Source organism: Mus musculus, chromosome 5 (assembly GCF_000001635.26).
Source record: "Mus musculus strain C57BL/6J chromosome 5, GRCm38.p6 C57BL/6J".
In the NCBI taxonomy this organism is placed as follows: domain Eukaryota; kingdom Metazoa; phylum Chordata; class Mammalia; order Rodentia; family Muridae; genus Mus; species Mus musculus.
In genome coordinates, this window is record NC_000071.6 from 107128601 (window position 1) to 107141970 (window position 13370).

Here is a 13370-nt window from a genome sequence, read left to right on the forward strand (position 1 = left end):
GGACAGGGACAGGGAACATGTGGCTGCTGCTGTTAATGGCTTTTATAGCACAAAACACAGCTAGCTGTTGACCAACTATGAGTTCTTTGCAATACAGTTAATTTACTCACATTCCTTTCCCCTACATGCAACAAAATGGCAGCAGTATCTGGGCAGCCCAGTTAGAGAGAGACCACCAGACCTTTTAGAAACCAACCAATAAAGTAAAAGAAACCACACTCAGGACAAAAGCCATAAGCATCTGAGATGAACGTTCTGCGTTTAGGATGGCGGAAATGAACTGGAAATCGGCTCCTCCTTACAGGTCAGCTGACCTCCACGCCCCCTGTTCTAATGCTCCCTTTCCAGACAAGAACATGAGAAAGAGGGTTTGTGAGGTTTTTGTCACAGCCAGTTGGGTATGGAGGGAGCAAGAGGAGAGTCCTCAACTTCAAGGCTGTGAGCCAGTCCTACCCCATGCTCCCTGCCTTTCTGTAGGAATGTGCACACGGAAAGGCACAGCTCTTTTGACAAAGGCCCAATCGCATTTGAGAAACTGGCAGCACCCACCTGCCTCTTTTCTGGTAGCTCATGCCTGCTCCAGAACCGCCCACTGCTTAATCCTGTCAAACCCCAGCCCTAAAGTGCCATCCTAGGGGTGCCCTAAACCCCAGATCTGGTGTCAGTACCAGTCAGCATGGCTCCCTTCTAATGCCTAGCAGCTGGGACCGAGCTCCTCACTGGCTCTTGCTCGGCAATTCTCTGCCCTTCAGGATGGAATGACATGGTCTGTGATTCTAATCCTGAAATACCTTACCCTGGAGGCCTGACATCCCCTCTCACCCTGCCAGCCTTTTCTCAGCTTGACACCCTTAGACAGCAAGGCATCTGGAGAGTGACAGGCTGCTTCCAGACAGGGAAGATTGTAACTACTCAGATCTTCCCTGCTGCGTTTGGTCCCACCCCAAAGCTGTTGACAGCTGCCTGATACATTGTAGCATACTCCTGCCCCTGGTGCTGTGGTATCCTCCCCGCAGTCCTCAGGGTTCCCTGCTAGAGGTCTGCCCCCACCTTTCCTTAGGGTGCTCACACCACACATTTCACCTCCTCTTCTATTCGGCACAGCATGGTGGGTGTTCTTATACATAAAGGGACAGAAACCGGAGGTGTAAGGAGGACCAGCATTTGCTCTTGTACAAGGTTCTGAAAAGTCATTTATAAATGTCAACTTTCTTTCTGCCAGTATCCCTAAATGGACAATGCTCACAGGTCACAGCCCCTCTCAAGGGTATGGCAGCTTGGAGCCAGTAGAATCATGAGTGTGGAAAGCTGGACTGTGAATAGTGTGCAGGCCCCAGCACGCCATGGACTCACAGAAGCACATCTGAGTGTAGCGGAGAGTAACAGGGCAGAGCCAACCTTTACCTTGACCTGATACTTTAGTGGCCATTAGAATCTTCTGCATGCTACCTAGACTCCTCCACTAAGCCCTTTCTCTGGTCCCTTGAGCTATTCTCTAAGGAATAAACAATCTGTAAATAAGTTACAAAGTAGCCACAGGGACAGAATCAGCTAAGGAAAATCTCTTGGGGCAAAGAATTCTTTTCTAAAGCTACCAACTGGCGTTTAACTTAGCTTAATTTTTTTTTTTTTACATTTATTTGTTCACTATAAAGTGTGTGTGTGTATGTGTGTGTGTGCCACAGAACACGTGTGGATGGATGTCAGAGGACAACTTGGGAAAGTGTATATGTGTCATACCATGCAAGTGTCACAGCGTGCTAGTGAAGGTCAGAGGAAGCTTGCAGGAGTTATTCATCTTCCTCACCATGTATGTTCTAGGGAATCTTTACAAGACACGCCATAGGCCACCATGCTTACCTTTATAATCTACTTGGAGGACCACGGCCAGGGGCTTGGTGAATGTCTTCTTATTCTGCATCATGGTCCAGATCATGGTGGCATCTAGAGAGGTGCAGGCGTCGTCAGGAGTCACACACTGTGGAGAGGCAGAGCAAGGCAGTCATGGCTCAGAAAGAAGTACCCTCCCCAGGCCTGCAGACGATTGTCCTCTGGCCCCTTATCAGACAGCTCACGGCTATGAACCATGGGAAAAACAGGCCATCGGTGTGCTTTTCAAAGAACCTTAAATAACCAGGGAGCTATCACGACAGGCCCAGTGTATTTTCAGCTACACTGGAAGATGCAACTACCAATGGACAGCTTACAAACATCTTCCTTGCCCCTTGGCCACAAAAGAGCTAGATATTTCTGAATTAGTCTGTCAATTGGAGAACTGCAGGAGTGGTTTTTTGGCTCTGTACCATAGTGGCTTTGTATAAGTGGTTTGTGATAACACCCATGATCTGTAGCTGTGGGGAACTGCACTTAAAGTGTTATACAATGATAGGATTTATATTTCTAATATAACCACGCACACTGTCATGGTTGTTGGATATTTTTTTTTCACTCTACAACATTAGGCTTCCCACAGCATTTCTTTCCCTTTTTGTTATTTTGATTTGGCTTATTTTTTATTCTTGGTGCTAGAGATTTAATCCAGTCCCTCACACATGCTCAGTGAATATTTTATCAGTTCACCATATCCATGGCTTAGCCTGGGGTTGACTGTGCTTAACTTAGGTCCTAGGGAGGGAGTGACGCCTAGGTGTGTAAGCTGAGACCAGCAGTTTCTAGATATTTTAAGTCCTGAAACTAATCAGAAATCTAGACAGGAGCCATCACCTCTGGGCCACACACAAGAAGACATTCCAGCCCTATCATTACCCCAAAACGAACAGAGGGAGGAAACTCCCTGAAAAGAGTTTTCTTGTAGAGGAAAACTATATCTGTATTTTCTGTGTCAAGGCACGTTGTTGAAAAGATATGCAGTTCATTTCACGACTGTATTTTCCTCTTGCTCTCTGGATAGCCCTCTAGTTAAATAAGAACATATAATGCTAACTTGGAGTCTGATCCTCGGCCAGACACGTAATTCACAGCAAAGAGCAGCTAGATTTGGAGATCATCGACACCTTTTCCTAGAAGGTTCTTGGGCCTTTTCTATTGTCACAGAAGTACTTTGGGAGTTACTAGAGATAGGGAAATTCTGCCTTTCAGCAGAAGGAAGCATTAATGGTTCTCTCGCTACCTGCCTACTACATGTATCTCCTGTCTCCTTTGCTCTTCTGCCCAGCAGTGGCTCCAGAAGAAGCAGAGTCTGGGCCTTTGCAAGTGTTTCCTGGTGATGGGTGATCTGGTGTGCGTTTATTTGTAGACAGCGCTCAAATCAGTAACTGCTCAGGGAAATGAGTCAAGGAATTCAGGTCAATAGAAATCTATTTAACAGTAGTGATGTTCACTCCTGCTTTTTCTTCCGGTCCCTGAATGTGAGGACGCCATACATATAAATGCTACAGCTTGATTCTGTGCTTCCCAGACATCAGCGGACCCACGATGAGAAGAGAAGAAGACTCCAGCTTAGACTGTGTATAACAGCTACTGAACAAACACACTGGAGGACATTATATGTAATTATCTCAGGCCACAGAAATGAAGTGACAGCAGGAGAAACCTGTCCCACACAGGCAGGCCTGACAGAACCCCTGCGGTGGCTCCAGCGAGGTCAAAGGGGTCTGATTTCTGTTATGGCAACAGAACATAGCCGTTTAATATGGGCAATGGCAGGAGGCACACAAGATGAACTGATAAGAAACCGGCAAAAGTAAAATATTTACTAATTTCCCCTACACGTCCTCCTGAGAGGAGCAACCCCATCACTCACACAGAGAAGGTCACAAAAACAACCGCAATCCCGGTCTCCATGGGACCTGGAAAAATTAATCCTCACACTGGTCTTGTCCTTTCAGTTGGCTGTCCTTCTGGCACGGCGTGCTTATCTGACCAACAGAGCCAGATCCAGGCCTCTCCCTTGGTGAAAAACAGTCCTGATTGATCACTCATAAGGCACAATTCAGCACACATGGAAAGACAAACTTTCAGAATTTGTTCTCCAAAACCCTAACTAAAGCACACGGCTCCCTGCTCACACTGATGCTTCAAACGGAAGTCTTCAGAACCTCAGAACTAAAACCTCAACCTCTTTACCCAGACATGCCCGAATCACAGTCCGGACAGATGAGAGCCCACGCACCTTTGGCAGCTTCTGGGAGCCCTTCTTCCTAGAGCACAGCGTCAGCTCGCAGTGCAGGAAGAGCAGGGAGGTGTTGAACACGGACTTGAACACAAAGCTGAACCGCTTCTTGTCCACTTCAGCATGTGGGATGGGGAAGTGCACTCTCTTGGAGCTGTAGAACTTCACAGAGTCATCCTTCGGACAGATGTTCTCGATGATGGTGTAATCAGACATTCTGTCTGGGTTTGAGTATGGAGAGATAAAGCAGGTTTGGATGGCAAATCCCAGATCTTGGTCAGCCTTAGTGACAGACACCTGCAGAGGAGCATAAAGGTCAGGTCAGAAATGGGCTGGCTTCTTATTTTACATTAGTCACTCGGACAATATCCTGCCACAGTTCTTTGGATGAGACATCGTTCTATTTAATAACATCTAGAACTTCCTAACTCTAATAGTAACATACACCGATTGATGAAAGGTACCGTCCATTTAAACTTGACATAATGACAGCAAATTGCTTAATTCAAATGCTACCCTACAAGTTGCAAGATGGGGAGAGTTTCTCTGAGCTTCCACAAGTCCTTAGAGATAAAGGAAAATAAAAGCAAACCTTGCACCTAAGTGGATTTTTCAAAATAAGCAAAACACAGATAAAGCCCCTAATATCACGATAGTAGATTATTACCAAGGCTCAATTTTTAAATGCTGCCAAATAGTTCAGGACAGAGGAGAATCCATGTGACCTAGGATGACTGTGCAAGAAAGCAGAGTGAACTTAGAAGAGCAGAAAGCCACAGATGTATCCTGCTTGGTCAGTAAGCAGGCCTCTGGTTTCTTATATCAGGGACAGTGTGATTTAGTGGCTATCACCAACCTGGCAAAGTGTCCCAGCTGTTCATAGGACCAACCTAGCCTTGCGGAGGAGGTAGGTGGGGGGGAGGTTGCTTCATGGAAAACTAACCTAGACACATTTCCAAGTCATTTATTCTTCCTTTTTACAAATCACTTCTGTGCATCATGTCCAGATCTCACTAAGGTTCCTTTGTTCAGAAACAAGAAGTAGTGCTTAGCCAAATGTAAGCACAACTCAAACCTTAGCTATCCTGAACTCTGCTAAAAAACCCTGGAACAAAACTGGCTCCACTGTTTGGTGGCACGACTTGCTATGTGGACTACTCTTCCAACTCCGATGCCTCTTTCCTTGACTAAGCTAAACATAAACAATAAACGTAGACACTTTAGAAATAAAGTTAGTCCTTACCCATCCACCAAGAGCCCCTAAATGCTTTAAAAGATAGAGAGATAATAAACTTAGCATTTGGAGTCTTCCCAGGAGAATCTCCTGACATTGCAGGAACTTTTAATTCATAGTGCTCGCAAAAGATCCCACATTGGTAACTATGGGGTATTCGCATGAGCATGAGCAGAAGGTGGAGGTAATTACAATGTTGCCATCTTGTTCGACCCTCTGTAAATAATCACTTTCACTATCCTTGAGTTATTTCTGCTGAACAAGATGTTCTATCCTGTTAAGGTGGTAAATTATATACATGCTGCAAATAAAAAGTGCCATTTACCATAAACTAAGCTTACAGTGCACACATATGTTGATTCTTGTCTTACTTTCAAAGACATGCAATACAGAATGGCTGTCTAGATCAGTGACTCTTAACCCGGTGGGTTGCACACCCTTTGGGGGGTTGAATGACCCTTTTTTATAGGGGTTACATATCAGATATCCTGCATATCAGGCATTTGCTTTATGATTCATAATAGTGGCAAAATTAAGTTGTGAAATAGCAATGAAATAATTTTATGGTTGGGGTAACCACAACATGAGGCACTGTAGTAAAGGGCTGCAGATTAGGAAGGTTGAGAACCGCTGTCTAGATTTCCTTATGGGTGCTTTTGAGGAGGAAAATATTAGCAAGTCTTGCTGTAGAGTGGACTTGAAGTGAACAGTAGGAAGAGTGTTGGCTTTAGAATGGGACCAGACCAAGGAAGTCACATGCTCTGCTGCTCCTGTGCATACCAGGGATGCAGTGCTCTCTCCTAGAGGATGATGGCCGTAATGAGTGTAAAAGATACAGTTGGTGTAAGAAACACTGAAATCAAGGTGCATGCAAACAGCTCAGGTTCAGCAGTAGGAACTCCCATGACTGGCTCTAGATGCTCATCACTAAGCCAAAGGAACTGAAAAGAAAGCTGTCATCATATCACCGGCCATCACCCAGGAGTGACCCGAGAATAGGGGCAAAGGGGAGAAGATCATGGATTAATGGAAGGAACTGTGATCCAGAGGGAACGGAAGGTTCCAGGAAAAGCTACAGAGGGCAGCTGGAGAATAAACCAAGAAATGGCTCTTCAGGTTAAGCCAAGATTTATGAAGTTTTATTTTACTTAAGTAAAAAATTTTCCTACCAGCAGCAGAGTCCAAACCAGGAAAGAAAGACAAGGCATGGTCAACTGGTATCCTATTTAACAAAACATTTACAGATTCTTTTTCTTATTTTTGGTAGTTTCAATCAAGTTTAAAATAGTTTATAACAACTCACCCAGCCCCAGATCTTTCTTAACTTGATATTTAAGATAGCAGTAAGAAAAAAAAAAATTGGTCTACTTTTAAAATCAAATTTAACTACAAAAACATGTGCGATATGAAATAATGTAAAAAAGAAATCAAGAACAAAAAGAAAAAAAAACAAACAAAAAAATGGAAGGGAGGAGAGGGAATCTACTGGCTTCATGGAGTAAGCCAGCATTCCAGGGGTGAAAAAAGAAATGAAAATATTTAGGGTGGGGCACACAGGCAGATTAGCCACTGGCTAGCATAAATCATAAAGCCACCAAAGAGCAGATGTAGGCATCTGTCTAAAAAACAGCAAAATGCAGTTAAGCAGTGTCCTCTCATCAGTGGGAGTTGCTGACTAAGACCCTTGTGGACTGTGAATATGGAAAAGGCAGAAGAAAATAGGAAGCTTGGATCAGGAGAGATGCAGGCTTAGGAATAGCACACACAAAACATGGCTTCCTCCAGGGCGCTAACAACAGGGAGCTGAGTGCAGAGGGACTGACTGATATGACTGAAGAAAACAGGGAGGGCTGCCTGGCTCCACTCCAACCCAGTGCCAATGCACATGGCGCACTGTCTTTGCAAAACAGACATAGGTGCTCTGTGGTGATTTTCACTTCTGGGAGTCTGCCATTTCTATCCCTTCTCACTCTCCCCCTGTGAGGTGCAAAGCAGTCATGATGCCTTACAGTGAGACCAGCAGACCAGTTTTGTCACCCTACAGATGATGCTCAGGGCACACGGGCAGCAAACAACCTGAAACATAGGTTTGTCTTTTCCAGAATGGAGTCTGAGAACTTAGACATGAAGTTATGTCTTATTCTCTTTCAAGTGGCAATTTGAGAGGGGGTGGCAATGACAACAGCAGCACCTGGCTGTCAACAGCACAGACTCTAGAGAAAGGACCCCAGAAGGAAGTAATATACCAGGCACAGGTGTCATGTTGGACCGCCTTGTGTCTGATTTTCTCATACAAAAGTTGGATCTTAATTAATCCATTTTTACAGAGTCCCTCTAGCAAGTCAGTTCATTGTGATTATAGTCATGACAGATCCACTGCATGGTAAAATGGTAATAAATGTTAGCTGTTGTTATTTCATTATTACCACCACTGTCTATTATTTTCATAGGCATTCTAGGTTTAAGCTATGCACGAAGACCACCATTCCAGGTGGAAAATTATTTTGACAAATTCATGCGTCTATTAAGAAAATGACTTGGCAGAAGTGATTTTCAGGAGAGCACACCTTTTAACTTGGAAGTCCAAGATAATATGTAAGGTGTTTTAGAAGAGTCCATGGATATGGCTAAACAACTATCCCCAAAGTGTTGATGTCAGAACAAGCACCACTCTTTACTGATACAGTTCACACTTTGCTCATTATTTTCTTTTTGACATTTACTAAAAACCACTACATCCATTTAGCATAATTCATAAAATCTTTTTTAGTTAGAAAATGACCTGGAAGCCTTTTCTGAGCCAAACTGTTACTTAGATGTCAAAGTAAACAAGGTGAGACCTGTGCCAGGTGCTCATGCTAATGTCACATGACCTGCATAGGGCACTAGCCGCCAGGGCACTGCTGCGTAGGGTAGTGGGCCAGACACCCGAGGATAACACACCAACCTCACCTCAACATATACATGCTCATTCTCTGCCACAGAGAAGACCCCTGGGGAGGGCACCAGAAAGAGGTCTGTGTTATACAGCTCCATGTTGAAGGTAGCATTTCCATCGAGCTGGTCCTGGAAGCCACTGGGACTCCTCAGCTGCCGCAAGCTGCAGTTAAACTGGAAAACAGCCAACAGATAAGGACACATCAGTCACATGAAGAGCCTTTAACATGTAATTTTAGGTTTTATTTTGTTTTGTTTTGTTGTTTGTTGTTGTTGTTTGAGACAGGGTTTCTCTGTATAGCCCTAGCTGTGCTGGAACTCACACTGTAGACCAGGCTGGCCTTGAACTAAGAGATTCGCCTGCCTCTGCCTCCCAAGTGCTGGAATTAAAGGCGTAGCCACTGCAATTTTAGGTTTGATACTTCCCAGTGAAACAAACCAAATGGACAACAATGTTATCCACAGAGTGGTCTAAGGGAGACCAATACCTACCACCAGCCCAGCTTGAGCAACAATGTATCCACAGAACCATCTAAGGGAGACCAACATGTAGGACCACCACCACCACCACACCAGCTTGAGCAACAATGTATCCACAGAACCATCTACGGGAGACTAACACATACCACTACCACTCCAGCACGGCTCAGGGGGGCAGTTTCTCCTTCATCTGTGTCTCCAGGAAATCCATTATCACCCGACTCCAAATCTTCGTAGCCGTCTGGCCAGCCACTGCTATCCCCAGGGGATGGAGCCTGCACCACAATCTAGAAGACAGGGGACACACAGCTCTTTGATCAATCCTTCCCAATATCTTTCCTGTGTGTATGGGTGCAAAAAAAGAAGACGTTCTCTTCACAGCAATCTGTCTTCACATTGGCTGGAATTACTGTACTGGGTTGCATGTAAATAGGATGGAGAGGGTGACCTGAATACAACAATTCTGCAAATCACAACCTAGTTTATTTCCATTTCGTATGCTTGAATTATGAGCATAATGGAAAACAGAAATACATAGGGAGTCCGAAGATTCCTACAAACTGTCACAACTGGAGCAGGCAGTTGAAGCACTCACCACTGGGAGCAGAATGGGGTAAGGGTGGGGGAGTAACTAGGAAGGCACCTGATGCACTCATGGGTGCTGGAGGACTGAATGCCTTGTCCTTAAAAAAGACAAGGGCTGGTGAGATGGCTCAGCGGGTAAGAGCACTGACTGCTTTTCCAAAGGTCCTGAGTTCAATTCCCAACAACCACATGGTGGCTCACAACCATCCACAATGAGATCTGATGCCCTCTTCTGATGTGTCTGAAGGCAGCTACAGTGTACTTACATATAACAATAAATAAATCTTTTTTTTTTAAAAAAAAAGGACAAGAAGAAGCCGGGTGTGATGGTGCATGCCTTTAATCCCAGCACTCGGGAGGCAGAGGCAGGCGGATTTCTGAGTTCGAGGCCAGCCTGGTCTACAAAGTGAGTTCCAGGACAGCCAGGGCTATACAGAGAAACCCTGTCTCGAACCCCCTCCCCCCCCCCGAAAAAAAAAGGACAAGAAAAGAAAAGCAAACAAGAAAGAAGTGACTTTTTGGACCAGATATCCTTTCTCTTGGGGCAATTGAAGATTTAACTCACTAGATCACCTTCTTGCCAGTGCTAATTTGGAATCAGTTTAAAACGTCCATATCAAGTGCATTGCTATTGCATGGCACTTGTCTATTTAGAGAAACTGGATAATCACAAGAAAATTAGTGTCGTGATGAGTAGGATGCAAAAGTTAAGAGATGAGTCAAGGAACATAAGCCAGTCTGGTGTTGAGGAAACGTCGGTGGGTGTGGGGCTGGGAAGAGTTGGTCCTGGCTCTCCGGTATAACCAGCCCCTCAATTTTGACCAAGCCTCAGAACTCTCCAGGGCTCAGTTTCTTTGCCTTTGAAATGAGGCGACTGAGTGAAATCATGTTGCCCCTCTTTCCTGGGCCAACTGTCTAAGGGTCTCAGGAACAATACAGCAAGCTGACAGGAGAGCCCTGTGACACACTGGGCAAACGCCTCTCCGGCTGCTCTTCTGGGTTGGGTCAAATGTGGTGATGGGAGGTCATATGAACCAGCAGCTTAGAGAGCTGGCCCATGTCAGTGGTGGAATCGAGCTAAGAGCTCACGGAAACACACGCTGCCCAAGGTTCACGCGGTGATTGTGGGTGGCGTGCTGAGAAGTATTTAAAAATCGATCTGCAAAACGGACACTTTGAAACATCTGTGGGGTTTTGTGCTTCAGTCTCCCTCCCTGAAGAGGACAGGCCTCACTTGATAAGATTCAGGTGAACTGGCAGGAGTAATTTCCCGGAGGGAAGAGTCGGTGACTGCAACCAATTATTTTTTGGGGAAAATTGAACCTTCTTCCAGTTAGATTTAAAAAATAAATTTTCTTAAATCTGGGGTCTTTATTAGAGAGACTGGATAATTTTATCAGGATTCCTTTTTGATCTTAGGCTCATGAGGAAAGAAGTCTCTTCTTACTCTTGGACAAGCAAGAGACTATCCACTGGGGGATGTTCATGTACCCTAGGGCTTTGGGGCTTTAACCCCATAAGGACCCTCTGGTGTAACCACCCTGCTGTTGAACCATCATTATATGGAAGAAGGAAGTGTGTGAGATTATCACAACTCCAGCTGAGAAAACAGGACCTTCAAATCCCAAGCATACACTGATAAATCATAACAAGACAAGAGTTCAGGGTTACAGTCCATCTCCTTTTGTTGAGAACTGACATCTGGCTTTATCTCCATCCCAGTCATTTTCAGCGGCTAACCCTCGATAATACCCAGCAATGCCGTGACAAAGGTAAGGCTTTGTTCTAGAGAATACTCACAGAGTTATAGTAAACCACACCATCTGGGGCTGACCTCCTATGTCTAGTACCACAGCCATTCAGCGGAGACTCCAGTACAAAGTGGGTACCATTCATCTTGGCTTTGCAGGAAGGATCCAACAGGGTGAGCTCCATCCCCGAGTAGCCATTGGTCTGAAATGGAAAGCACCAAAGGTTACCTGAGGGCTTAACCACTGTTCACTGTATTGGGGTTACAAGCAGTGCCTGTCTCAAAGGCTGAGGCCTCAGGCAGGCAGGCATCTCGCCCCTCCCCCTCTCGCCTTTTCATCGCCCCCCTCCCCTTTTCATCTGGGCAGCCTCTCCTGGGAATATCAAGCCTTTTCTTCACCTTGCACCTGTCAACAACAGATTGTGTTTATTGGCACTGAAATTTTAATAGCAAAATATTGACATACAAGGATCTGAACTCCCCTCCTCTTTTGAGAACAACAGGAAGTGAATGAAGGCCCTTGCCAAGGGAAAGTGGCCTATCCAACTGGGAAAACATCACCATACGGAGATTCAAAAGTAAAATAACTACAGGGAAATAATAAATGCAGAGTTGCAGCTAGCTGGGGAAAGCTTCACGTCTTTCCTTTAAGAGACTGCACTGACCTGGAAAGAATCTTTGTCTACAGCTACCACCATCTTTTCATTGTCACATTTGACTGACAGGGCGATATTCACGCCCCCTTGCACTTCTTCTGGCTCTCTGTGGTCTGGAAGCAATTGAACTCTGGGAATGATGGGTTCCTTTGGCCGGGGGATCCTATCTTCTCCCTCCTTCCAGCCTCTCCTGGGGATATCCGGGAATGGGAAGGGGAAACCTCCATTTGGGATTTCCCCTTGGAAGGATGGGCTGTCCAGGGCAGGCAGGTGGTCAGGGCCCAGCAGGATCCGAAGCTCAGGAGGAATGGTGTGGACTTCCTCATCTCTCATCTCCTCTGGGAAAGACAGGGCAAGCCATCATGAGTGACTGGTGTCGGTCACGGTCATTGTGAGAACATCATGAGTGACTGATGTCAGTCATGGTCATTGTTAGAGACAGAACAGGAATTAGCACAGAATGGGTGAAAATCAAAGTTACAGTAAATGAGCAATGTATAGAACTAACTAAGAAACATGGAACCCTGAATTCTGATCCCGCTGTTCTAACTAGCTGAATGGCCCCAGACAGGTGACTTACTTCTCTGTGACTCAGTTTCCCAAGTTTTAAAATTAAGAGTTTGGAGTATATCAGTGATCCTCAACTTTGGGTACACGTGGAACTCCAGTTCTTAATGTTTTAAGCTTCTAGTGTGATCAGGACGCTCCATCACCAAAGAGACTCATTCTGCTAGATAGTTTCTAAGTCCCTACAAACTATGTATCTGTGCGATGAGGGGCAGTAACAACTTAGTCAAAGGCCCTTAAAATACTTTCTTTGAATCTAGGGTTTTAAAAATCTTTTTTTTTCCAGAAGATTTCTAGAAACTATATTGCTATTTTTAAATTTTATCTTGTAGTTCAGAGGATCAGGCCCAGGTTCCTCAGCATACTGGGTGGTTCCTCTATGACAGTGACGCTGCTCTGTTATTTGTCACCTCCTTTCTGACTGATAAAAATCTGGGCGCTGTGCAGGTACCCTGGTCTCTCTGAACACTGTCTCTGGGGAGCAGAGCGCTTCAGAAGGAAGACAGAATTCTGTAAAAGCAATGCATATTGCTGTCACATTTTCAATAACTTACAGAACTAGTTGTTCTCCCAGTGTTCTCCGCCTCCACTATTATCTGAGCCCAGCTGACCTATGCTTAGGATCACACCCCCCTCAGTGTGAGATAGAGATGATCTGTAGACGGGGACTCTCCTTCCACAGGATCCCTTTGAAAAGGATGCTATGGCTATCTGGGTCCACATGAAGTCACAGTTTTGGACTGCTTTTAACATAGACATTGATTTAAACAAAAACATCCCCGGCCCCCCCTCCAATCCTTCATAGCAGTTTGCCAGCAAGACAGATCTTTTCCTTCCCTTGATTTATTGACAGGGAATCTGAGGCTCGGGTTTGGAGATTAAGCAACGTCTCCCCTAATAGTAAAGAAATACTAAGTGGGAAGTGAACCTACAGCTGCAGCTCAGCCCGTGTACCATGGGGTGAGGAACACACCAAGGTCTCAGAAAACTTGAGGTTCAAATCATACCCGCTTTAAGACTCTAGAAACC

General features: G+C 45.1%; 1 protein-coding gene across 1 annotated transcript in view; it reads right to left on the reverse strand.

Annotated features, from left to right (window-relative positions):
• The window catches only part of Tgfbr3 (transforming growth factor, beta receptor III), a 183063-nt gene that overhangs the window by 22034 nt on the left and 147659 nt on the right, over positions 1–13370 (reverse strand). The window contains exons 9-14 of the mRNA NM_011578.4: positions 11784–12112; positions 11169–11321; positions 8930–9070; positions 8319–8477; positions 4133–4429; positions 1861–1978 (exon numbers count right to left, since the gene is read on the reverse strand). Of these exons, the coding sequence (NP_035708.2) occupies positions 1861–1978; positions 4133–4429; positions 8319–8477; positions 8930–9070; positions 11169–11321; positions 11784–12112 (1197 nt within the window). The remainder of the gene's footprint in view (positions 1–1860; positions 1979–4132; positions 4430–8318; positions 8478–8929; positions 9071–11168; positions 11322–11783; positions 12113–13370) is intronic.